This window comes from Hemisphaericaspora subhashii (assembly GCF_019202705.1).
Source record: "Hemisphaericaspora subhashii strain CBS 10753 chromosome Unknown scaffold36, whole genome shotgun sequence".
Lineage (NCBI taxonomy): Eukaryota > Fungi > Ascomycota > Pichiomycetes > Serinales > Debaryomycetaceae > Hemisphaericaspora > Hemisphaericaspora subhashii.
In genome coordinates, this window is record NW_026057380.1 from 83,526 (window position 1) to 109,873 (window position 26,348).

At 34.3% G+C, this 26,348-nt stretch overlaps 8 protein-coding genes across 8 annotated transcripts; all 8 read right to left on the reverse strand. All coding sequences in view use genetic code 12, as the record gives it.

Annotated features, from left to right (window-relative positions):
- Nucleotides 1-661: 661 nt before the first annotated feature.
- J8A68_004939 (uncharacterized protein) lies at nt 662-2,317 on the reverse strand (the record flags this gene model as incomplete). The annotated part of the gene is made up of 1 exon (XM_049408950.1): nt 662-2,317. One exon carries the CDS (start codon nt 2,315-2,317, stop codon nt 662-664), a length of 1,656 nt encoding a protein of 551 aa, XP_049261803.1.
- Nucleotides 2,318-2,968: 651 nt separating this feature from the next.
- J8A68_004940 (uncharacterized protein) lies at nt 2,969-3,316 on the reverse strand (the record flags this gene model as incomplete). The annotated part of the gene is made up of 1 exon (XM_049408951.1): nt 2,969-3,316. One exon carries the CDS (start codon nt 3,314-3,316, stop codon nt 2,969-2,971), a length of 348 nt encoding a protein of 115 aa, XP_049261804.1.
- Nucleotides 3,317-5,657: 2,341 nt separating this feature from the next.
- Nucleotides 5,658-6,830, reverse strand: ETR1 (Etr1p; the record flags this gene model as incomplete). Its single annotated transcript, XM_049408952.1, has 1 exon — nt 5,658-6,830. The coding sequence occupies one exon, from the start codon at nt 6,828-6,830 to the stop codon at nt 5,658-5,660; it is 1,173 nt and encodes a 390-aa protein (XP_049261805.1).
- A 421-nt stretch (nt 6,831-7,251) lies between these two features.
- Nucleotides 7,252-7,932, reverse strand: J8A68_004942 (uncharacterized protein; the record flags this gene model as incomplete). Its single annotated transcript, XM_049408954.1, has 1 exon — nt 7,252-7,932. One exon carries the CDS (start codon nt 7,930-7,932, stop codon nt 7,252-7,254), a length of 681 nt encoding a protein of 226 aa, XP_049261806.1.
- A 1,010-nt stretch (nt 7,933-8,942) lies between these two features.
- MNN14 (Mnn14p) lies at nt 8,943-11,345 on the reverse strand (the record flags this gene model as incomplete). Its single annotated transcript, XM_049408955.1, has 3 exons — nt 8,943-10,435; nt 10,646-11,259; nt 11,317-11,345. The coding sequence occupies 3 exons, from the start codon at nt 11,343-11,345 to the stop codon at nt 8,943-8,945; spliced, it is 2,136 nt and encodes a 711-aa protein (XP_049261807.1).
- Nucleotides 11,346-15,523: 4,178 nt separating this feature from the next.
- Nucleotides 15,524-17,218, reverse strand: J8A68_004944 (uncharacterized protein; the record flags this gene model as incomplete). The annotated part of the gene is made up of 1 exon (XM_049408956.1): nt 15,524-17,218. The coding sequence occupies one exon, from the start codon at nt 17,216-17,218 to the stop codon at nt 15,524-15,526; it is 1,695 nt and encodes a 564-aa protein (XP_049261808.1).
- Nucleotides 17,219-19,896: 2,678 nt separating this feature from the next.
- J8A68_004945 (acetate uptake transporter family protein) lies at nt 19,897-20,715 on the reverse strand (the record flags this gene model as incomplete). The annotated part of the gene is made up of 1 exon (XM_049408957.1): nt 19,897-20,715. The coding sequence occupies one exon, from the start codon at nt 20,713-20,715 to the stop codon at nt 19,897-19,899; it is 819 nt and encodes a 272-aa protein (XP_049261809.1).
- Nucleotides 20,716-23,857: 3,142 nt separating this feature from the next.
- Nucleotides 23,858-25,624, reverse strand: J8A68_004946 (uncharacterized protein; the record flags this gene model as incomplete). Its single annotated transcript, XM_049408958.1, has 1 exon — nt 23,858-25,624. The coding sequence occupies one exon, from the start codon at nt 25,622-25,624 to the stop codon at nt 23,858-23,860; it is 1,767 nt and encodes a 588-aa protein (XP_049261810.1).
- Nucleotides 25,625-26,348: the final 724 nt, after the last annotated feature.

Sequence of the window (26,348 nt, forward strand, 5' to 3'; positions counted from 1 at the left end):
ATGTGATTTGATTTAGAATTCCTCTGTTTCTCTCTCTGGTTGTGTCTGAGGGCGTGTAAAGTATAAATAACAGCTCCTTTATTTCCTGGAGGTTGATGGGTATGAGCAGGAGGGTAAGCTGTGATATGCTTAGTAGTATAGCTAAAGTAAGTAAGTACAGAAATAGCTAACTAAGAATTAGTTGGGTTGTAAAGTTTTTCTAAGTTGAGCATGTGGTGGTTTAATTTTTTTTTTTTTTTATTATTTTTGGGTGAGTGCCCTTTAGTCTCTCCCAAGAAAAGTTTAACTCAAGTTTTGTTTTGATTTTTTTGTTTCCCTTCGTTTGATTTTATTTTACTTCTTCCGTGTCGAAGAATGGCTATGTCCTGACTTATCTCTAACGAATTAATTACTTTGCAGTTTCGTTGTCGTACGAGCAGTTGTCACTGGAAGAATATTTAACCCAATTTCCACATTTCCCGTCTCTTTCCAATTTATAATGAGATATACTATTACTATTAATAGATAAGTGAGAGGGCACAGTATACATAACTAGCCACTCGCAATTCTACACTCAAACCCCGAAACAGGAAATATTTCCCGCTCATAACCGATAAGTAATTCGACTCTATATAAAATGACTTATACATTAATGTTATATATACAATACTTAATAAACACTCTAACAACAAATACTATTAAGTCCAATGCCAATTTCCACTTCATCAACAATAGCGCCCCAATATAACAATACAAATTCCTTAACAAAATCTAAATCTTGTTGAGAATATGGATCTAATTCCATATCAACAATATCTTGATATGTCAATTCAATACCTACACTAGTTAATAACGTATTTTCTTCAATCGTCTCCCCTTGAGGGACTTGTTCTTCTAATACTTCCAATACAATTTCATTAATTAAATAAAACCATTTCTTAGTTAATTTATGGAAATATCCCACGATATTGATTAAATCGAGTAAATCAACTTTATCCAAACTAGTATGACGGGGGTCTTCATCAATTAGGGAGAGCTTATCACCAGCTGTTGCTGTTGTAGTTCCACTCAAGGATTCATCAGTTTGATAACCGGCGGTTGCAAACCATGAAAATGCCGACCAGATTGATTCTCGCCATGATATGGGTTCAATAGCATCGGTTTTCCACCAGGTTGGTTCACCCATTGGATGATCGGGTTTGACTAGCAACAGATCACCGAAATCACGAATAGTAGAAGAATTGGTAGTTGTTATAGAATTTAAATCATCAGTTGAGATATTTGTATGATTAGTGAATTTGAATTTTTTATTGGTGAGTGGAAGATCTTGATATATGAGTTTAAATTTATGATAATCTCTAGTTGTAGCCCGAATTTTATATTGTTCAATGTCGTTGGAATGTTGTTGGGGGAAGATTGATACTTTATCATCAATCATGACTCCAATATCATAAATATTATGATTTTTTAATATATCATCATTTGTAGTTGCTATTGTTGCTTGTTGAGTTAATAATTCATTATCTGATAAATCATGTAATCCAATATTATAAATTGGTTGAGAATAGGTTAAAGTATTCGTATTTGCAACCGTTTCAATATCTTTAGGGATGATTGATAATAATGAAATTAAATAACAAAATGCCGATACGTTAAGTAATGAATCATATTCATCATCCGGTAATAAATCTTGATTGTCTTTAAAGATATGATGTTGATTAAAGAAGAGAATCTTTCTTCTTAATAAACTTTGTTTATATAATACAAATACCAATGGTCCTAATGTCTTGAATAATTGAGGTAATTTCGTCAACAAATGATTATTAACATTTGGAATACCAGAACTTCCAGGAACATTCAATAAATTATTACTATTTGTCAACTCATCAAATAACTTTTCAAAAATATCAACCTCATTATATTTCATTCCTTGAATATATTTCAATAATTTCCTATCCAAAACATCAACAAATTCCCATCCATTATTTATAAATTCATTCGGCTTCCATCTACCACTACTGCCACCACTTCCACTACTCCCCGGGTCACATAACAACCCAAGAGAATACATCTTTACATTATTTCTATCATCAGAATCATCACCAATAATATATTGTCTAAATCTACTTAATCCATAATATAACTGATTATCAAACTTATGACTTATCAATACTGTAGATTGATTATATTCATGAATACCCGATGGTAATACTTTATAATCTAATCCCGAGAAATCAAATGATGGTATGGTTGATTTTGTCCAAATTAATTTATAGCCGGATTTAACATCAAATTCTGTTAAGAATAGTGCGATTACATTTGATGGAGTATATGACATAATTTCTATGATTCTATGTTTCTATATATGTTTTATTATCTTATAAAGTAAGTTATCTAAGGGGTTATTAATACAGTATTAGTAATTATATGGAATAAATGGGATAATGAATTAAATTCGTTAAGTTTAATTTAAATTATTCTTTTTTTCGTTTCTCCACTTAAATTAAGAGAAATTTAAAAATAGTGATATGATTGTTGTTGTTGTGTAAATTATAAATGTCAAAATGATAAGAGCCTTGGGCTTAAAGATAAAAATTTATATTTAAGAAATAGACTAGCTGTATCTTTCAATACTTATGTAATGATCAAATAGAGATAGATAACTTTTTGAATTACTTTCAATTTGATTGTTTAAACTACAAAGACAAATTAAAGATTGAACTTAAGCCTCGTATAACTGTATTTGTACAATTATATTTGTAGACTATCACCCTAATATCTTTAAAAACACAATTTTACTATACAAACTAAACGTATTTATTAAACTATACTTTTTCTCTTTCTTTACTTAATAACAATTAAGTAAATATTCTAAACGTAATCATAAAAATGTTAGCTGATTTCAATACACTTGAAATCAATAGGTTCTCTTAAGCCCTTATTCTTAAGATAAAGTNGATTTCAATACACTTGAAATCAATAGGTTCTCTTAAGCCCTTATTCTTAAGATAAAGTTAATAATAACAGCAACCAATAAGAAGAAACATAACATAGTAGGACCAAATCTATCATCATAAGGACCAGATCCTCTCATTCTAATAGCCTTAGCTCTCCAATGATAAGTAATTAAAGCATATATCATAGTTAACATAGCAATAAAAGTAAATAATCCAGCAGATATTCTACCAATATAATCACCAAAATTTAATAAACCAACTCCCAATGAACCTAATATAACTGTGAAATTTAACCAAGAAAGAAATGTTCTTTCATTGGCAAAGAAAACTTTTGGTTCTACTCTTGCTGGTAATGCAATTCTCTTTTGTGTGGATGACATGATGGTTGTGAATTAACTCTTAGTTTGTATGAGTAGGTAGTAGTAGGTATGTGTGTATGAACAAGTTCTATTAAGATGTCTGATTGGACTTAATTCCCAATTAAAGATTAAAGATTTGATGATTGAATTGGATAGAAAACGATAGAGACAAGGATGTAAATGTTCAAGTATATAAATATGAAAGTTGAAGTTTTTAATAATTTTCCATCACATGACTACCAATTAAATAACAAATTATTTAAAAATTTTGAGCGCACGTGGGGATTTACTTGATTAGGATTTCTGTTGATAACTTTTGTGTTAAGAAGTTATAATATAATACAATTATTATTATTATAGAAAACCATTAAGAACACGCCCCTCCCCATCTTGATTTATATTATGATGAGATGAGATGAGATGAGATATATATGCATTGGCCACTAGTGGTTGTCAATTTTGACATGGAATAATAAGTTCTTGAAATTCTTGTCTTGACAGTTCTGAAAAATAATTAATCTTAATTGTAATATTTTTTTCACATATGGAAAATCTGATAACAATGGGGAATTTATTGCAGCCGTTTATTTCTATTGTTCTATTATTATTTGTTCTCCTTAGAGTACATGAATGAGATGAGATGAGTCTTTATAGATTAAGAAACGTGCTATTTAGACATGAGGAATCTTCTATCAGAACAATCGTGTCCCTTTGTAGACCTGGAGCATGTAATAGTAACAAAATTCTGTTCATCGGTCTCCCTTAATCCCGCATCGTAATCGAATATCGAGTGGCTCCTAAAGTCCTCTTGCTCAGTTAAATTGATGTTTGTATATGAAATATAAATTTTAACAAAGAGTTGAACCTACACCAACTATAATTAATTGATTAATAACTGTAGCACTGATTATAAATTTGAAACTTGATTTGGTTGCAAAACTTTTTGATTAACTAAAACGAAAGATAATAAAATCAGAATTCATACACGTGGTGAGTCAAACTAAGATGCTATTAATGACATAACTATTATTGTTGAATTGATAACATTTAGTTTAGAAAATGGGATAAGAGTTGTTCTGTTGCTTATTGTAAATGTAAACAAGAAAGCAAAGGGATAGATAATATTCACGTTCATATTTTCACCAAAACGATTCATAAAAATTGCTGCAAAAAAAAAAAACCTTCATAAGTCAAGAATGTAGAGTAAAATCAGTAATTAATCTAGAACAATGACTAGTCTAATCAAATAATTTAATAGATATCACACAACGTTGTTTCATTGATTATGTTGTGTCTTCTTCTGTATAAACTCATAAGAACTACCTTTTGCCAACCAGTACAATATGAATGGACATCAATTCTTATACGTAGTCCCCCTTGGATGATGGATCCCCCATCCCCCCCCACCTCCCACCCCATCAACTCCCCCGATCCCCCCATTCTAAATCTTTGGAGGTACGAGGTCTTCTTGCATGAAGTGGAGGTCCATTGATCCTCCAACAAAGGGGGATCCAAACTCAGTGAGTGCCTCCACCCAACGGAATTATGCATGTCATTCGGGGGATCAATTGATGACTAGATTGTTTTCAGGTGCAGTTGATTACTCAGATGGAGATTTGTAGAAATATTCGAAGGTGCTGTGAATCAATGCATATGACCTTTTTTGGTGCCAATTGTGTTTTTGTCAGTTCGTATATTGGTCGATGCAAGAATGCACTTCAACGGCATGAATAAAGTATAATTGGTACAAACAGGAGGTTGTATTAATCCTACAATGAGTTAAGGTGATTTTAACACAATTTGATTAAAGAATAATGAAATTTGCAGCAAAAAATACTTCTGATTGTTAAAATGGGTAACCAGATTCTTTTGTAGGACGAATCGATTTATGCCTTTTCCACTACATATTTTGGTTTGAACCACAAACCTCCACATCCGGTCAGTTATATGCTTCATGCATAACTCGCATGTAATACATGCATAAATAAAAGCTGCAGTCTTTGCATTAACTCCGTAACTCACATAAATAATTATCACAATGTTGTTAGTTGTGGGCAAATTAGTGGCTAATGTTCAATTGAACTTGAGCACCTTCCAAAGCTGCAAAAAATGTCGCAACCCTCTTAGTTATAAGTTAAGAGCGAAGCACACACCCCTGCTAACCGGATTACATTTGCGACAGTCAGTAGACGAGCCTTCAACAAAATAAACTGCATACATTTAACATATGATAAGAAATTATTTGGGAAAGAGGGTGTCACAGACAGTGATGCCAATGACAAGATCACTGAATGGTTATCTTTCGAAAAGATTTAACATTCTGTATATACAATATTTAACTGAAATTTATATAAGCTGAAACTTATGGCTCTTCATAAGCGATTAATTGTTTACCTTGTTTAGAATTGGCAACACCATCTTGATATAATTCATGTAAGGATTTACTTCCATCAAAATGAGTTTTGATAGATGGAGCATCAACCAAATCACCGTTTTCATACCATTCAACAATTTGATTCAAAGTCTTTGCTTTCAATTCAGCATTATTCTTTAATAATTCAGTTACCCAAAATCCAGCACTTGTCATATTTTTAAAAATATGTAATGAAGTTGGAATCATAACTGGTTGCATTGACATACCACCATACGTCAACATTAAACCATTATTATTTAATTTTCTAGCAATTCCAGTTGAACTCTTACCACCAACACAATTCAAAGCTAATTTAATTTGACCACCAGTATTTTTAACCCATTCTTTAATAGTTGGACCAAATTCACGAGAATTATTTTGTTCTTCAGTAATAACTTCAGTTGCACCTAAATTCTTCAAATTAGCAACAACTTCTTCAAGATTTGGTCTATCTCTAATAACAGAAAGGGAATTAATTCCTAATAATTTTCCCATTTGAACCGCATATTGTCCAACAGCAGAAGTCCCACCATTTTGAATAAACCAATCACGTTCAGGATTCAATTTCACATAATGAGTTAACATAAGATATGCCGTCATTGGATTAACACTAATAGTAGCTGCTTGATTAACACTCAATCCTTGTTTCTTACCATTTTCAACCGATTGAACCGGATTAGGAATCTTAACAAAATCAGCTTCAGTTGCCAATGCATGAGTTCTCCAAGTCCCAAAATTGACATGAGCAGGAATAACCCAATCACCAGCATGAAGTCCAGAAACTTCATTACCAACTTTGATAACTTCAAATAAACCTTCATTACCACATGGAGCAGCTGGATGTTCAGTACCCCAAACTGTGGATTTCTCAGGTTTGGAAGGATATACACCTTGGATTTGGTTGATGTCGGAAGGATTGACGGGAGAGGCTAAGGTTTTGACTAAGACTTGATTGTTGGCTAAATTGTTATCATCAATTTGAAATTCATGGGTGAATAAAACGTCTTTTGGTTCACCATGTTGTTCGTATAATACAGCTTGAGCAGTGATCATGGTTCTTTTGAATTGAGTAAACAATTGAGGTGTCTTGGTTGTTGTGTTGTTAAGCAATGAGCGATACATTTGTATGATGACAATTTTAGCTTGAAAGTTGTCGAAGCTCAAAAAGTTGGTGGGGGGGGAGAGAAAGGAAATTAAATGGGGACAAGCAATTTTTATTTTAATTTTTCAGTTCCCCTTACTGTTGATTTATCCCCGGCAATTGCGTTCGTACAGCAGTTTTGTTGACACAAATTTAAATTCCCCTATGCTACAATGAACCCTAGGCAAAGTGGCCTGTAGTTTGGTCTTATCTATACTTTATATGTCATATTTCTTTTGAGTAGGGGTAGAGATTTTGCATACGCTGGTAACAATAGTACATAATTAGTGACGACCCCAGGGCCAACAAAATTTCCTTGAATAAGGGAGAGGTTCTAAACCGCCCCATTTAAAAAATATCTAAAATAGAATAACACATTATCTATCTAAGTTATCATCTTATTTATTCTTGCTTCTTTTCTTCTTCTTCAGATTGTTCTTTTAATTTTTGTAATCTTAACTTCTTTTGTAAAGTTTTTAATTTAGTATTTTGATAAGTTCCTAAGAAGAAATAAACAATATTAAAGAAAACAACCCATAATTCAGGTGCAATGAAATTCTGAGCAATAACTAACGAACAGAATGAAGTTCCCAATGCAGTCTTTAAAGTAGGTTTATATCCACCTTTCAAACCATTCTTAACAACAGTACCAATCTTCTTAATTTCTTGACACAAATCGAATGACCCTTCTGAAATCTTATAATTATTAATGATTGAAATCCAACTAACAAAAACACAAGTAATGGTTGGAGTAACAGTAAATAAAGATGTTAATATTTGTAAAATCTTACCCAATTTACTTAATTTCCCTTTAAAGATCTTATTATTAATGATATGATACATATAATGAGATAATGGAGTAGAAATCAAACCTCCATAAAACATCATCTTCACTAATTTTTGACTGAAAACATGTTTAATTCTAACTCCACAGACTTTGGATTCATTGAATTCAGAAGTGATTATTGAAGCAATAGTTTCATTCAAACCAGCAAGACAACCAGCAGTAATAGCTTTGGTTAAAAGTGGGTATTTCACAAGGTAACCCAAATATTGAGCATTCAATTGTTTAAGATTGGTCATTTTAATTTTTAAATGGATATTACTCTTGAAGCGACGTGGTTTTCTGGAGAAAGAAAGATGGGAAGTTAGTGGTGTCTATATATTTGTTTGAAAAGTTTTATTATTTAACTCCACAATCAACAAAGACAATAAAGAGAAAAGAAAACCAAGAAAATATTCCCAAAAAATCTGCTGTAAATCAAATCTAATAATCGCGGATTAACATTTAGTATTTCCGAAATAAACGCGTTATTCTTCGTGCTCTTACTTTCAATCTACGTGAAGCATTTATAGATCTCTCATGATGTTACAGAATGAGAAATATCCCAGAGATATGACGCGATAAATTTTTATAGAGAGACAAAACCAAACACATAGATTCACAGTCATCTACATAGAATACAAAACTCAACTTATTGAACTTATCGAGTCTTTACAGTTCAAATGTTCCCACGGTTGACATTGGAATGAAAAGTCAAAACAATGTGGAGAAATAGATCTACACGATCTGATTCTCTCTTCTTTTTTTTATACACTGCTTGGGCGGGCACGATAGCCCCGCTCGGATAAAAAAAGGGTGAGAAAAGCATGGCTTGGCGGTGCGCCTAACAAGTTGGCTCTAGGTGGGGGGTTAAATACAAAGAACTCTCGGTAAATTATTAATTGTCCCCCCTTCTACTTGACAGTGAACAATCTAAGTTGAATCAGCATGGTTAGATATGGACTACATTTGTTAATTATAAATATCTGATACTAAACGATAGCACGAAATCGATGCTATTCTATTGATTATCTCTACGCGTTCTCGAAGAAAATGCGCTTGGCCCTTGAATTAGGAAGTTGTTTCCGAGACCAATTCTTCCTAGGCTAATTTTTTGCTGCGAAATTTTATACCGATAATCATCTAACCGAACCAACCGCTCCTCCGCAGGGCATTGATTCACTTATGAGAGATCGGTATAATGTTCCTAGTTATAAGGGAAACAAAACACGAGAGTAGATTTACTGTTACGTCTCCTCTTCTACTAAAACTATCCAAAAGTACAAATGTCGTTATAAATTAAAACTGATACATACACAGTATCTAAAACGAGTCCTATATCAGAAAACAGAACAATTCTGATTCGTGGTACGAAGGGTGGTACGGAGTGTGGTACGGAGTGTGGATGTAACTCCTGTTGACGTCTAATCATTTTCGCTATCTCCACTTCCACCCGTTCCTTATACTCATTGTCACTCATCTCACGATCTCCCTTATCTAAATCCACCAATATTCTTGCCTGAGATTCTATTTCATCACCACTCCTATAATCAAACTCACCCATCCATACATCACCAATCTTTTCAAAATGTTTAACTTCCGCCGGAGTGAAATTTATAACCAACCCCCGTTCTTCTTTAGTTTTAGCTTCACCAATTGAAGAATATGCACACCAAGTATATCCTCCACAATATTGTCCAAAATGGGCCCAAGAACGATCGGCTTCTCCGATATCATTAGGAGCATGTATTTTTTGTTTTGGTGGAACAATTGCACTCTTGATTCGGATTTTATTATTCATAAATGTCTTGAATGCTTCTAATGTTTTGAGGTTCATATATCGATTCTTATGGCCGAATTCGTCATCCAAATTGGCGTTTTCTTGATTACAAAATTTAAACCCGGAATTGAACCATAATAAAGTATGATTATCTTCGTCAGAAATATGGGCGGGATGATTGGCACAAATCTCTTTCGATAAGAATTTATGTTCTTTACCATCGCCAAAATCTTTCGATCTTATCCAATCAGGTGTGTATTCACCAATTGCAGCCGCGGGGTGTTCATTGAATTGATAATTTTCATTTCCAGTTATAGCTAACGATAACCAAAATAATTCTTTTTCTCCATACATTCTAAATCCAACCGGTGCGAAGAAATTCATGGTAGCCATAATTAAAGCTTGATCGAAATGCATCTTTCTATTAATTAAAACTAATCCTGATTCCATTATATGACTTAAATTTTGTTCAAAGAATGGATTGGAAAATGTGAAATCAGTATTTTGTGGGAGATTAAATAAAATTTCATCAAGTTGATTATTCATTAATTTCTTAAAGAATTCAATATCATCCTTTGGTCTATATTCTACTGTGGTTCGATCACGGAAGAATAATGTCCCAAATGATTGATATTTCGATAAGTTGAAAAATGATCTTGGAGGTTGGGTTAATACAGTATCAGCATCGATTAAGATAATTTCCTCAAAAGTGTTGAATAAGACTGCCAAGATTTTATTAGCGAAGGATTCAAATTTATGAGCATAATCGGGATGAATTGCTGGGGTCACGTTAACAAAAGTGACTTTTTGAATTGGTAAATTGTCGAATCTCGAACTACAAGCTTGAATAATTTGATATTTTGTTTCATATGAGATAGATTCTTGTTGATAAATGATTTGAATTGGAAGATCATTTTTCAAATATCTTAATAAATGAATCAATCTAATAACAACTTCACGATGAGAATCTTTGATTGTTAAAACTATCCCCTTCCCTTGAACATTTTGTCTAAATGTTCTCAAAAACCCCTTGGAATAACATGAATCGAATAATGTATATGTTTCATCTAAACAAGGTTCATATATTGGCGATTTTTGTGTCAACCAACCCTTATACAAAACGAGATAGAAGGATTAAGAAGAACTAGATGGTTGGGAATAAGGCCTCCGTCTAGAGGAACGGTGCCTCACACCAGCCACTAGCTTTTGTTGCTGAGTAAAGAATGTTTCATCATCTTCATTTAAAAAACACCGATTAAAAACTTTAACATGAGTTAAATAATCATGAATTAATTGTTCATCAAGCTCTATTCTTCGTTTTGCTTCATTATATTTATCCAAAATCTTGTCTATGTCTTCAGTTGTGATTTCTATATCATCATCAGAAATCTCCACACCATCGCCCTTTTCTTCTTGTAACTTATCCCTTCTTTCTCGTTTAAGTCTAGAAATGGCTTCTTCTTTATATCCTTCCCAATCTTGTAATTCCATTCTATCAAAAGGTATATCATGAGTGGGATCCACTGATGGATTTTGATTAAAGTATAATTGACATCTTTGACGAAGGTTTAGATTTTTGATCACATAGAATAAATTACCATTTATAAGATGATTAGCATCGGTATAATTTTGTAAGATATCATGATAAACCAATGAATTTATAGGTTGAAATTGTTTATGATTCTCTTTGGAATGAATATTGAAATATTGAGGGTAATGTTCATTGACAATTTGTTTAAACCGGTCATTATTAATACTGGGAAGTTGTTCAAGTAGAAATGAAAACGTAAAATCTGTTACTTCCAGCCTTGCGGTATTAGGTTTATACTCGTTATGTGTACTTTGGAACTAATTCTCATCAGACAATCTTCTATTGGGATTCGTGATCATCATTTGTAAACTGTATGTGTTTGTTTGTTTGTTTGTTTGGAGTTTACTCTGTGTGGGTGATATTCTTTAGTTAGGTTGGTTAAAGGCGGGCGGTGATGGTCCACCACCATACCCTTACCCTTGAAGAAATATCAGCACACTCAGTTTTCACTTACTCTTCCTTTTAAATAGCAAATTAGTTTAATTAGTTGGTTTTAGGGGGGGCGGATGGGTGTGACTATTTTAAGAAAGTTGTCTTTTGGCTTTGATTTTTAAAATCAGAATAATTAGAATAACAAATAGTAAAACAAGACAATTAAAAATAAAATAAAATATTTTTTTTTTTCAATTAAAACAATAATTAAATATTTTTCACTGTTAAAAAATATTCTTAACAAAGAAATAAATAATAGGTCTGGGTCTGGAATCCTTTTAGGGTATTATTATGTAAAAAAAAAAGAAAAAAAAGGGTGTGCTTGCTTGCTTGCTTGTGATTTATAAAGGGAAATGTTGTAGCTTCTTTCTATAGATTCAACCTAATTCATTAATTTATTAAAAGAATGAAAGAAAGTAATGAGAAACATTAGAAAGACATTTCAGTAATTTACTTTAGTCTTATGTAAGATGATGCATGTACAACGTGGTTCCGTGTACCTGTCAAGATTGTTACATTTACTCGTCTCAACCTTAAAAACATATTTTTCGGAAAATTAATAATCCGATTTCTATTTTTTGAGTCAACTGAATATTTTTGTTGGTGTCGTGTATCAACCGTTATGGATTTGAGTGATTTTATTCCCCATTTACACATTTGATGAAAATTGTACTGTACTTCATTGGCTGATGAATGCAAAGTCGCTTAAGCCATAGTCATCTTCTTTCATCATCTACTACGACGCGGGGACACTTACGTTTGGAAAAGATAGATTCGGAACATGTATATTGTTTTGTGCTATTATCTTGTCCTATTGTCTTACAATTAGTATTGCAGGAACAAAGGGGGGATACGAGGATTACATTATTTGAAGTACAATAACGATATTAATTATAATCGATATACTTTGCTGGCAATTATCACTCGGTTTAATTGAATAAGAAGAAAGACCTGTCGTCAATTTAAGCGACGCCTTCTGGACCATTGTCCATTGTGGAGTACTCTGAGTACTCTGACCCCACAAGGCCTTGGCCAGCCTTCCACCCAAAATTATGTTATAGAAATAATTTTCTGTTACGAATTAAAACTATTTCAGAACTCGAGTTGTGGGCATTTGTTGTGTTTCTCCTCTTGGCTGTTAGACTAGACTTACTAGTACATACTACAAGAAGTTGTACATCTTGCACATCACTATATTCTATCTAAAAGTACTCTATACAAATCGAAAGATAAATGCTGTCTCAGAAAGACAGTCGTCCGACTACTGGTTAATTATCTCCTCCATTTTGTTCATTAGATTCATCAGCACTCATCTAACTGCCGCCCTTCTCTTGACCTACTGATGCTCGTGCTTCAACTTCCATTAGTTCATGATTCGTATAATCAAACTCAGCCATCTATACATCCCCAAGATTTTCAAAATATCCAATCACTTCCCGAGTGAAATTTATAACTATTTGACTTTCTTCTTTAGTTTTAGCTTCTCCAATTGAAGAATACCCATAAAAGATATATCCGCTGCAATATTTGTGGTGTTTCCATCTGACATCTGTTGCTAACAATAGAAAATCAAATTTGGATTCCCACCAAAATAAGTTCACTAAGATGAATTACCCAACTTATCTTCGATGGAATACAATTTTAACCGTCTATTGTTAGCAGCAGCAGGAATAGTAGCTTATCCAATTGAAGAATACCCACAAAAGGTGTATCCGCTGCAATATTTGTGGTGTTTCCTCATATCACCAAGAAGAGAAAACTGTATTCCACCGAAGATAAGTTCGGTAATATAATACTGTGAACTTTTCCATGGAATACAATTTTCTCTTTTTAGCAACAGAAGCAATAGTAATAGTAGCAGCAGGAATTCTACCTTTGTGGGTTGGGCAGGAAACCCCACATAAACATCATGATGTATAATTTCACCAACACGTCCGGCAATATTCGTACTTCTTGAGTATTTCCTAGCATTAGTAACTTGGGACTGTTCAGAAGTTGGTTGAGCTTGGGTGCTAAGCGTTTGGTCAATCCTTCACATTCTCGATCTATTGTCTTAGTACTAGGTTCAATTTTGGGTACCGACTTCCTGTCATTAAATGGAACATATACTCTGAACCGGACTCCTCGCCCATTACCCATAAGCTGACTGCACCTCGCATTGCCATTCAATTCATCAAAGGGATTCATCAATAATGTGAATCTGAACTCCAAAATATCGTGTATTTATTGATACATGAAATGAGAAATGTTGTATGGTTGTTGCAAAAAACCTTGGTGGTAAAAATATCAATGTTGGACCGATTAAAGGAAAACTTAAAGTACCTAGAAACATACTTAAGATACAATTCCTCTACCATCATCTCATTATTCATAATATTCCTGAATGTGTAGCAAATATTGAAAAGATGAAAGTGACCCACCTAGTTTTATGTCACCATTGGGTTTGTTTGTTGAAATATGCTGTTCTACCCCAGGGATTCATCAATAGTGTATCTGAATTCCAAAATAAGATATTGGCTCCTGTTGGGCGGAATTTGCCTTTAATTTATTGATGGCTATCACAGGTCCCTTAGTCAAGGAGTTAAAGATGATGATGAGAGACTGGATAGTTAAACTTTATTAATTTTCTTTCCTGGAGGATTTAGATGATTATTTATATTCCTTTAATTCTAATTTTGTTTTTTGGCAACCATTTTAAAAGATTGATGAATGCCCCTTGATTCTAATTTTAGAAAGTCATTTATGATTGATTTACATATTATGATTCTTGATGTTTTAAATTTACAGCTTTTGAGGGATTTTAAAATTTGGTTGCAAATTTTTTGATATTATCTCAATTTATTGATAAAATTTACAATTATTGTTGTAAAGCCTTCCGATTCAGTTAATAATTTTATTTTGTAGGATTAACAATAAGGGGGGGATCCTTTCTAATTCAATTTTCAATGATTTGTACATCCAGACTAAATTCCTCTGCAACTATCTGGACTTGGGTTAAGTCAGCTTCTGGAAACATTTGATTAGTAATTAATGATATTATTTCAATAATAACTCTGTAAACTGTATTATTTCAATAAAAAACAAATAACAACAATAATAATAATCTAATTAATTATTATTTGCAAATAGTAGATTGATTGGGATAACCAAATTATGTACGCCCTTGGACTATTCTTATTGTATGGACCCATGTGACACTCTCACCAATTAATATAACATGAATAGGTCTATTGTAATGGTAATCTAAACTGATAATAGTAGGTACATTTGACCACCCTTTATTTATTGTCCACCCTTTTGTAGTAGCTAATAACAGTGATGATTTAATCTAGTTTCTCCACATTTGCATTTAACCATTTCGTAACAATCGACTTTAGCAACTAATTATTTATTTTCAGTGAATTGTTATTTTTGTCATCATACACTCTGTATGTAACCAAACTGTAAAAACATTTTACTCTTGCATAACAATGAAATGCCCACCTATGTTAATATTTTAAAGATTAATTGGTTGATCAATTGTTCGTACAAACTAGGGACCACCAATTTGTACTGCCCACTCTTTTGAATGCTAAACTGAACTCACAAACTCAAAGTGAATAACATCCATTAAATTGAGCTATCTATAGTAGTATATGCTTATTTTTAGTGCTTCTGGTCTAAATAAATAAATACCCTGTGTAAAAAATTAGGAGAATTTCAAAGAGGGAGTCTCATGATTATAATTTGGCTGCAACTTACACATTTTCAATTCGGTTCCATTTCAATCTAAAAGAAATTTTATGCGTTGAAGCTTACAAAATAAAGATGAACTATCAAGAGTCGGGTCGCCATAACGTAGCCAGAGTCATGAAATTTTACTAAAGAGAAATTTTTGTTTAAAAATATTAAAAATGTATACAAATCTATAAGCTGGGAATAAATAAATAACATGCTCTTGCTTAAATCCCCTACAATTTTAACCTGGAGCAATGTCCACCAGCACCGTTCAAAAATCCAGGCATTGGAGGAGCTAGTGGAGGAGGGGGTAGTGGTGGACCCTGTGGTGTCAGTTCCGTAAATCTTGGCGTTGACGGTGGCGTTCGATGCGACGGAGCAGCTGGAGGAGTTCAGTGGTGGTGCAATCTCCAGCACGCAATGGAGGTGTTGGTGGAGGTGGAGGAGGTGGAGGAGGTGGAGGAGGAGCTGATCCAGCAGCAGCCTTCAAAAATCCTGGTATTGGTGGACGTGGGGGTGGGGGAGTAGTTTCACCATGGTTATATACTTCGATATACTCATCAATACCCTTGCTTTGATCGACCACATGTACCCTAACCCTCAACAACTTGAAAGAACGGTCGGCTTTAGTCTTAGTAAATAATTTTTTAAAAAAACCCAATTTGGATGTTTTTTTGTTAGCAACAGTAGGAGCGGTGGAAGGGGATACACTAATTGGATCAATACCAATGACGTTTCCATTCAACTTTTTCTTCTTTCTAATAGGATGTTGGAGAGGATATATATACCCAATACTTATATCTTCAAGCGGGTTCTGACTCCCCGAGACATCACCACAACTTTCTTCTTGACTGGCTAATTCGTCAGTCTCCACATTATCTGGTACAGGCTTTCTAGCTATGAACCTCCAAAATTTCTTCATTTCTTTGGCACAATTTTTTCGGATCGTTTTGCAATTCAACTTCGAATTGTGCAACTTAATATGAATTTTAGTTCGCAACGATGGCTTGATAATTAGTTCTTCTTCTTCTTCTTCTTCTTCTTCTCCTTCTTCTTCTTGCTGCTGTTGTTGTGTTTGTTGTTGTGCTTGCTGTTGTTGTGCTTGTTGTCGTTCACCTTCCGTTGCGGTAGTGACAGGTAAATCAATTGTTTGTTCATTGGTATTATTGATGCTTTCCAACTCTTTCATAGCCTTGCTCTTCTTGTTCTGGTTCTTGTCCTTGTTTTGGTTCTTTGTCTTCTCCTTCTTCTTGTTCTTGAATTTGTTGTTGCTTTGGTTCGTCTTGTTCTTCTTGTTCTTGTTGTTCTTGTTGTTCTTCTTCTTCTTATACAACAACAACAACAACAACAACAACAACTTGTTGTTGTTGTTGTTGTTGTTGTTCTTTTGTTCTTGTTCTTCTTGTTGTTCTTGTTCTTCTGGTTGCTGTTGTTCTTCTTCTTGTTCTTGTTCTTCTTCTTGTTGTTGTTCTTCTTCTTGTTGTTGTTGTTCTTCTTCTTCTTCTTCTTGTTGTTGTTCTTCTTCTTGTTGTTGTTGTTCTTGTTGTTGTTCTTGTTGTTGTTCTTGTTGTTGTTCTTGTTGTTGTTCTTCTGGTTGTTCTTGTTCTGGTTGCTCTTGTTGTTCTTCTTCTTGTTCTTGTTCTTGTTCTTGTTGTTCTTGTTGTTCTTGTTGTGCTTGTTGTTCTTCTTCTTCAGTAGCGGTAGTGACAGGTAAATCAATTGATTGTTCATTGGTATTTCCGACGCTTTTCAACTCATTCGTAGCGAGATCCACAAGCAAGTTGTGAACTCCTTTTGGTATCCTTTTATCTTCGACATAACACGTCTTTAGATAATCAAATGTTGGAGTAGGGTCGGATGAATTACTTGTTGATTGGTAATGTTTGGCGATGTGTTTAGCGCCAAGCCTATCAGTCTGGAATAATCCAATGACGTACCATGTTTGCGTCTTCAATTTGAGATGGGTGAATTCTTTAAAGGACAATAAAGAATCAGAAGATTCTTGACAATGGTTTGAAGTAGACATATTTGTTTTGGGTATTTGTTTTGGATATTATTTGTATATAAAGTGGACAAGAAAGGAGTACAAACAAGATTTAATTTATGTTTTTTTGCAATCAGAGAATTTATAGTTCCAAAATTGCGACCAATTAGTTTTTTTTTTTTGCCCGCTAAGAATATTTAGTTGAAATTCGAGACCAGAAACACTACAAATAAGTTCAGATGTGTAACTAATATAATTCACTAGTATAATCAATATTATAAAACCTTGTTCACTTGATGTATTAATTACGTTCGTTAACTATATAAGACTATACATTGGTTAATTTTATGGACGTTGTCCACTTTTGTTTTGTTGTTCAATTTAGTATTCAGGTGGGTGTTACCCGACTTTGTTATCACGTGCTATTTCTTTGTTCATAAAGAATTGGCTTAACTTATTTATTTCAACATATTTTATCAATTAGATTTTACTGAGTAGAACTGGAACACAAACTGCAACTTGTTTGTTCCAACCTAAATCTAAAATCCAATAAGGGGGGGATCTTGATTGGATACCAATAGTAGTCTCTAATAAGCAAGATATCAATTCAAATAAATCAGCCACAGTTGCATTAAGGAACTGTAAATTTTTCTAGAATTATACTCTATGACAGACAAATAGTCAATTTCTAAATTCTAAGGTCTAATTTTGGTTATCACTATTTATCCCCTCTTGTCCAACTCTTTAATTTAAATAAACAATACACTGTTCAAATGTACTCTAGGGAAGGTCTGATTTGAGGGGTCTGATTTGACAGGAATAATGAGCATATAATTTATCATTATGAATGACACATGGTGTATATGCTTTATATTCAGCTGACATCTTTGTACAAACTACTTCAATGATTCCAATTCTTCTTCAATGTGTCCCCATCAAGACCAATGGGTCTTGTTGGTACTTCAACAGTTACTATTGTAGTAATTAATGTTGGACCGTTTCCTGTTTTGACTATGAAGCATTTAGATGAAATTGTAGTTGCCATTATGTCAATCCATGGCAATAATCAAAAATGACTTGTTCTCCACCACATTCATTCTCTCTTACCCTGATTGCATCAGGAATCACAGCAATTGAAGAAACATTTTTGGTTCCAACAAAGAAAAATCTATCAACTAAAGATTGAGTTGATCTTCTTCTTCGAGCACAGTTTCATCAGAAACGTAAGAATGACTAATTGGGAAAGTATGAATATTATTATGAAGTTCGGTAAGCGATGCATAATACAACACATCCAAATGGAACAAAATATCATTTATGTAAATTAGTATCATAATAATCAGGATCAATTTCTGATAAATCTTGAGGAATACATCCAGTTCCATGAGGTGCATCAATTAATGAAAGGTCATTATATCTTCTGCATAATTGAGTTAATTGTTTAAATGGAAAAATGACTCCTGGCATTGAAGAAATGTGGTATCAAACATTAGGTGACTTTTTCTTGAATATCTCTTCAAAATTTATCTAATATCTGTTTATCAGAAATAGGGTCAATGGAACTTGAATACCTTCAATTCTAAATTCATGCCGCAAGAACTTCACAGTATTCCCAAAACATTTTTATAATCACCAATTCACTTCCTTGAATATTTTAATATATATGTTTCACGTTGATAAACATATAGACTTGATCAGGATAATTATAATGTCTAGCAATTGCTTCTATGACTTTCTTAATAATTATAATGTCTAGCGATTGCTTCTATGACTTTCTCATATATTGGAGTTGGTAATAAACCAAAAGATCCTTGATTTGGTGGGGGGGGGGGGCAGAACTTTTGGATCAAGTAATTTGAAGTATTTCTTACGAAATTGTTTACCGAATGGAATCACAGGTCCAGTCATATTTGATAGTTGGAGGCGTATATGCTGCTTTCTTGAATAAATGAAAAGGAAGGAACAATTGCGGAGTTTAAATAGCCGGAATGTGCTCATTGTGGAGTAAGAGCCACTGCTGTTCGATTGTGCACGCCCTTTTTTAGCGGGACTTACATAACTCGGGAGTCTCGAACTGAAAAGTCCTGATCCCTTGGAAACTCATAAGATCCACATCCACTATATCTCGACCTACACCATGATTTCTCTTACTGGTTGTCACTTCACGTTGCAAGCTTCAGAGGTTTCTCGAATGCAGAAAATTGTTGGACCTCTGCCGTCAATTTGCGACCTCTCAAATAACGGTTCCTGAACAGCAGTATATCGATATTAGATTGAAATATTGACTCTTCCGGGTTTATTATCTATAAATAGAACTCTGATACGTAATTAATTGTTCTTGGATAGCCGCAGTTTCACAGCGCGAGCGCACTTGTAGTTCAACAAAACCCAATCAAATTTTATTGATCTTGCATGCTGCTTGCTAGTAAACCTATACTTATTATAATAGAAGATTCTTCGTTCTGTAATAAATAAATATGTATTGTAACTGTAGTAATGTAATAGATATAGAAAAGTATATATAGAGAGAGGTAAACAGATTGGTTCCAGCCCAACCCCTAAACTAAAAATTTGTATCTTGTAGTCATGTATGATATTGTATGTATAACAAGAATTGAAAGTATTATTAATCTATTATGACTTGGTTTACAGAAACGCTTTAGTAGTCCCCCGATTACCTGATCAAGTTTCAAATAAACATGTCCAAAAATATTTCATACTTACTTCTTTCTTGAGAACATGGCATAGATCTTTTGAAGTGGAATTTCCTTTGGTACTAAGTATGAATTTTGTCTAGTGGCAATACCAGCAAATGCTTCAAACCATCCGGCAGCAGCGTTGATGACACCCATGGCACCACCAGCTTTCATGACATGAGGACTACCAGATAAGAATCCAGCTGCTAATAAAATAATAGTTAATTCCAAAGTTAAAACGGTCCAGAAGAAAGATAAAGTAGCCTTAATGACACACATCAAGACCCCAAAGGTGAAAATTGCCCATCCAACTGAAACTAATCCAATAGCCGTGTTTAATTGTTGTGGATCCTCTGCATAGGCGGCTTGAATACCGAAACCAGGAATAAATATAACACCAAAACTTAACCAGAATGCTCCATAACTAGTGAAAGCAAGAGCACCAAAATCACTACCAGCAATCAAACACATAACACCTGCTAAAAATTGAGTTAAACCTCCCATGAATATAAACAATCCAACGGCCATGTTTGGAGCTGTGATACCACCAACACCAATAAAATAAAGACCTAAAACGAAAATATTCATATGGGTTGCAACTAAACCAATAGCAGCAGCATTACCGAATTGTCTTTTCGGATATGGAGTTAAACCTGGGTTAAAAGTACCACCAAAGGCTTGCATTAACTCATGTCTAAAGTATTTATGTTCACCAATAACGACGTATTCACCATTATCACCAGCGACTGTACAAGTCTTGAAAGGGACCACTTCTTCTGATCTCATTTCTATTGGCAGTTTGGCATAAGAAGAGATGGATTCTGAGTCTGAGATATCGGCCATGATGTTTTATTGTCTTTTATGATATTCTATATTGATTATATGAAAGGCAGACAAAGGATTAAATTAAAAACTTAGCATATTTTCGATGATACTTTTGCTGTTTTTATATAGATGCAAAATGTGTGTTAGGCTTGCCCAATAACGAGTTAAAAAGAAAACTTTTTTCATATTGAAGGTGCAAAAGGCGCATACTTCCGTTCAATTTGATCGTAAAGCCTTTGAAGACAATAAATTCAAATTATTTTTTTCGCAGCATTCCTATTGTTCTAGATATTAGGTCCCCACTTGTCGCGGAAATTCCAAATTCGGAGTGCAGCGGAGTTATATACCAGATAAGCCAAGACACAAGAAATGTAGGGAAAAAATGAAAGCTAGATGAATCTCCACTGTGGCACAGTGTCTCAGAGAGGAGAAGCATCTTGCGTCTTATAGAGTCATCATGATAGATGATATTGTAGGTTATACATTTTGGGTGTGAAGTGTCCCGATCTGAGTCTGTCCCAATTAGGATTATCCGCGGAGAAAAGAAATTTGTGATTTTTTGGCTCATCCTGTCAAAGAAGAATCAAAAACGTTTCTCTTTTTCTTTGCATTCATCCCTCCAAATAATTTTGGAGAAGGCCAAGTTTCACAAATTGGAAATTTATATGTGTCTCGTATATTGTGTATCTACATCGCCTGGATTGCGGAAGTATTGTCTTAGTGCAAGGCGACACAAAAAGGTCCACCTTTCCCCGAGGTGCAATATTTTATATTAAGAACTCCGAGCACAAAGAACTCATTCCCTTGTAAACTCGGAGGGGTCTTTAACCAATGACCGATTTTACATTTACAATTTGGGCTTAATGTAATACTCCCAAAGAAAAACCCCAGACCTGTCAAATGCAAGCCAAGACATAATGAATTTTTTTTTTACATTATGCGCCTCAGATTAAATTTCCTATTCCTGTTTTACATAAAGGAACAAAGGTCTCTAGGGAAATCTCGAGGATTTGGTTCGGGCTTTGGTATAATACCGCACATTATCACTTTTTGCTACCTAGAAAATATGGAGTGGGAATTTCCGTTGTTGGATGAAAGAAAATGCTTTTTTCTTATAGAGAAGTTTTACCCGAGGGGTAGATCTAAAAACGAAAGAAAAAAAAAATTATTCTTAACAGCCGATCTTTTACAACCGACGTTGGGCTGAAAGATACAGAAAAAAAAAAAGATAATCAGATAAAATCAGTTTATTCGTAAAGCAATGCTATAATAAAGCTTACACTTTGGTTGCAGTATTACTGTCCATTAACTGACCACGTATTGGTCAAGTTGACGTATCCGATGGATCCTGGAATACACCCTCAGAATACCCTTGTTCCAATGTTCGCTCCCAAGTAGTAATAATCCTGGAAATCTGAAAATTGGAATCATACTGCAATATTGCATTAGATCGAGCATAGTCGATGCATGTATCTGCATGGAACAAATATCTTCTGTGACTGTATGAATAGTTATCCTGTAATCGATCCAGACGCATCTAATGAGCCCTGTGAACCCCTTGTTTGGATCAGTGCCCCTATAATATAAAACAACATCGCAGAGCTAGAGCAGAAGTAAAAGAAATTGCAAGCCAGTAGGAGGCAATTCTTTCGTTTTGGTACAATTGCAACCATTCTACACCGGTCGCGACACTAACGAATTTCTCCAATTCGTATGGGAAGATTTTCTTGGTTATTGCAATTCGAAACTTTAACCCCTTTTTTTGGAACCAACAGCGCATCGTTAATCATTTGTTTTACATTTCGAATAACTTACACAACGAATGAGTCAACCCGTGAATTTCCGTCTCCCTATTGTCACTTAACGGTTTATCCTATTTCCGATTCCTTGACTTGCTCCAGCCCCTTGGACATGTCAAATATATTTTTCAGTGGAGAACGTGAGGCTACCCCACAATGGTTTCGGATTTCGTTGCCGGAGAATTATACAAAACTCCGACACTTGTAAATCCGCATATTCTTCTTTGTTTCTTCTCTTATCCTTTGTGGTTATGCCAATATGTGGTAGAAAATAAGCGGAAGTATCATGCCCGGCTGATTCAATTGTTTTTTGCAACTGACTAAAATCTGATTGTTGCTGCATTTTCAACATACAGAAGTCCGAGACTAATCGATTTTTTGAAAAGGGGTTAATTTAGTCCTAGACAATAACTGGTTCAGTAAAAGTTTAAGTTCACGAATTAGTTCGGTACGGGTGATGTTCCATAATTCAAAACCTCCCTTCAATTTGATCCCTAGATGCATATTGTGAATCCTAAGTTTCACAAGAAATGATCTCAATAGACCTTAAAGGAATTTTTGCTTGTGCCCCAGCTCACGGCCACGTCTCCATACAATACTAGGGTATATCTTCCAGGAGTGGATGCAACAACTAAAGTCCAGAAGAGGGACGGTTATGTCAATGAACAACTATAGTGGAAAAGTAAGAAGGTACTTGGTTCTACTTGGTTCTCAGCGATGATGCGGCCTGGCCCAATTTAAACAAATATTTTGGAGGTGGCCGTCTTATTATCTCTTCCTCCAGTAGTTACTTGCGTTCTAGATTGTTTTATTCTCAATGGGGATAACTGAATCTTTTCATGTTTCATCCTATCACATTGGGAAAACTTCTAAGAAATTGAAGCAACGTTTAGTTTTGAGATTGATTGCTCTACGACTATCAAAACCAACGCAACGGCTGCTCTATTCTCACAGTTAGCAGACATCCTATACATTCCACACAGGATTCTTTGCTGGTATACAACTAGCCGTATATTCTGTCGATTGTTCATAAAAACTTGAATCTATTGTTACGATCTAGCGGAATTGCAAGCGATTTCGGAATTTGAAATATTATGGCCGTGCATAACCGACGGACACAAAGCACTTTTAAATCATACATAAAGCGAGTTTGAAGATCTATTGTATGAATTTTCCATTGTATTAGTTGTAACTATTCAAATATTTCTTAGCTTGTTACAATTCGATACGATGCTACACGAGATTAGTCAAACATGAACATATAAATTAACTATACATAATTAAATAAAACCGAGCAATTGAGTCAATCAACTGAAAATTAAAAACTACAAGAACTATACAAATTCACCATACCCAGAAACCTAACACCAGAAACTGTAGACTCTCTTGTAGAAAGGTAAAGATCTGATGTATGCCTTTTCTTCTGCAACTTCTTGCTTGACCAAGTCTAAATCTAATTCTCTTCTACCGGTATCAATATCGATATCCTTGGCTCTAATGAATAACTTCCAGTTACGGGTCCATAATTTGTGACCAACATAGAAGACGATAATGACAGGAACAGTAAGGAAGTTGTTAAAGAAAACTTCAGCACTTGGAGATCCACCTAATGGGAAAACAGCAATCCAGAATTGTAAGCAAACAACAACAACATTTAAAATAAGACCCCAGTATGCACCAACAAGACCTGGTTGGGACGTGAAAGTCAATTCAGAAGTATCACGACCCTTGACTCTTAAAGCACGTCTGAAACGGATCAAACAAATGTTAATAGAAGCCCAGGTGAAAATGGAAGATAAACCCGATAAGGCCAATAACCAACCAAAGACATCACCTTCCTTTGAAGAAGCAGCTAAGAAACATAATAAACCGACAACTAATTGTACAATAATACCCATCAATGGACGACCCTTCTTATCAATGTAGCCTAAGAATTTTGGAGCTTGGTTAGCAGCAGCTAAAGCGGCTAAGGTACGAGAAGAAGCGAAGACTGAAGAGTTACCAACGGATAAGACAGCAACCATAATGACGACATTCATGACAGATGGTAAACCTTTGATACCACCGTTTTCGATAGCAATGACGAATGGAGAAGCAGTGGCATCAACTGAAGAAGCACCAAGTAATCTCTTATTGTTGTATGGAACCAACATACCAACCAAAGTTAAACTGATGACGTAGAATAAGGTAATTCTCCAGAAGACTTGCTTACAAGCTTTTGGTAAGGTCTTTCTTGGGTTGGCAGATTCAGCAGCAGCCAAACCACATAATTCAGTACCAGCGAATGCGAAAGCAGCACCGACAAACACAGTGACAACACCCTTCGCACCATTAGGGAATGGAGCACCATCAATGTGCCAGTAGTGAGCACCCAAGTAACCACCTTGTGGACCACCACCAGTGATTAAGACGATACCTAAAATGATAAAACCACAAACTGCTAAGACTTTGATTATAGAAAAAACAAACTCAGCTTCACCATATCCTCTGACACCAAAGAAATTAATAACGACAATCAAAACATAGAAACATGCGACAAATGCAGCTGGATTGGTACTTGCATCCCAATATTTTATTGTCAAAGATGCAGCAACTAATTCTAAAGGTAACACAACCAACCACTGTAAAGCATAATTCCAAGCCATAGCAAATCCCCAAGATGGGTCGATAAATCTAGTATTATAAGTAACGAAAGCACCTGAAACAGGGAAAGTAACAGCCAATTCCCCTAAGGATTGGACAGTACAATAGATCATAGTACCAATTAAGATATATGCAATTAATAAACCAGCTGGACCACCGGTTGATAAACTTGAACCGGAACCAACGAACAAACCAGTACCAATGGAACCACCGATAGCAATCATTTGTAAATGTCTATTTTTAAGGGAACGAGATAATGGAGAATTGGCAGTCAAGACAGCAATCTTTTCAGCTTCAGTCATGTTTTCGGTAACACCGTAATCTTCCATATTTGCACGTTTAAATCCATCTTTAAATTTTGCAAAACCAGTTAATTTGGGTTCATCTTGTTCAGAAGAATATGAATCAACGTAAACACCACCGGTTTTTTCAGCATCACCATGTTCTCTTGATGTGATGTAAGAAACTTCCTTTTCTTGCAGCATTTTGAATGTTTTTGTTATTATGTGCTTAACAAACTAGTGTATGAGATATTTCAAGATAAGTTTGAAAGATATCAGGAATGGAACTTATATTTATATTTGACGGGGGGATAATGAAACAGCAGAAGATAGGAATTGCTCTTCAAAAATCTTCTGATTGCAAAAATATTTTTTAAGGGTCAACCGGAGCGAAAAAAATTATTTTTTACGCATTCAAATATTTTTAGTTATCAATTACCCACCTAGCCACAAAAATAAAGTTAAATTAATTGACGCTGATAAAAAGAAAAAAAAAACTTAAAAAAAAATAAATATCAGAAAAAAAAAAATAAAACAGGAGTTATGATTGCCCAAGACTTAGTCAATAATTGACTAGATCAATACTATTTCAAATCGACGCAGCAACTTCAGTGACCTCAAGAGTATAGCAATCTAATCTAGCAATCTCGATTTTAACTGATAAGAATTGTGTCAATCTAATCAGCCGAGGGAAATTGAACAAAGTTTTAAGCCACGTCAAAAATTTAGGAGGTAAGTCAAAACGAGATTTGACAAAAAACGCCGTATGAATTGCAAATATGGAAAATTTTTAAATTAATCTAATTTTATTGATAAATGAAAATACACTAATAGATGACAATAAGAGAAATCCCCACAGTATCTTTGTTGAAATAAAAAACAATATCACACGAAAGGCTTATCTTGTGAAAGAATTGGAGAGGATGAC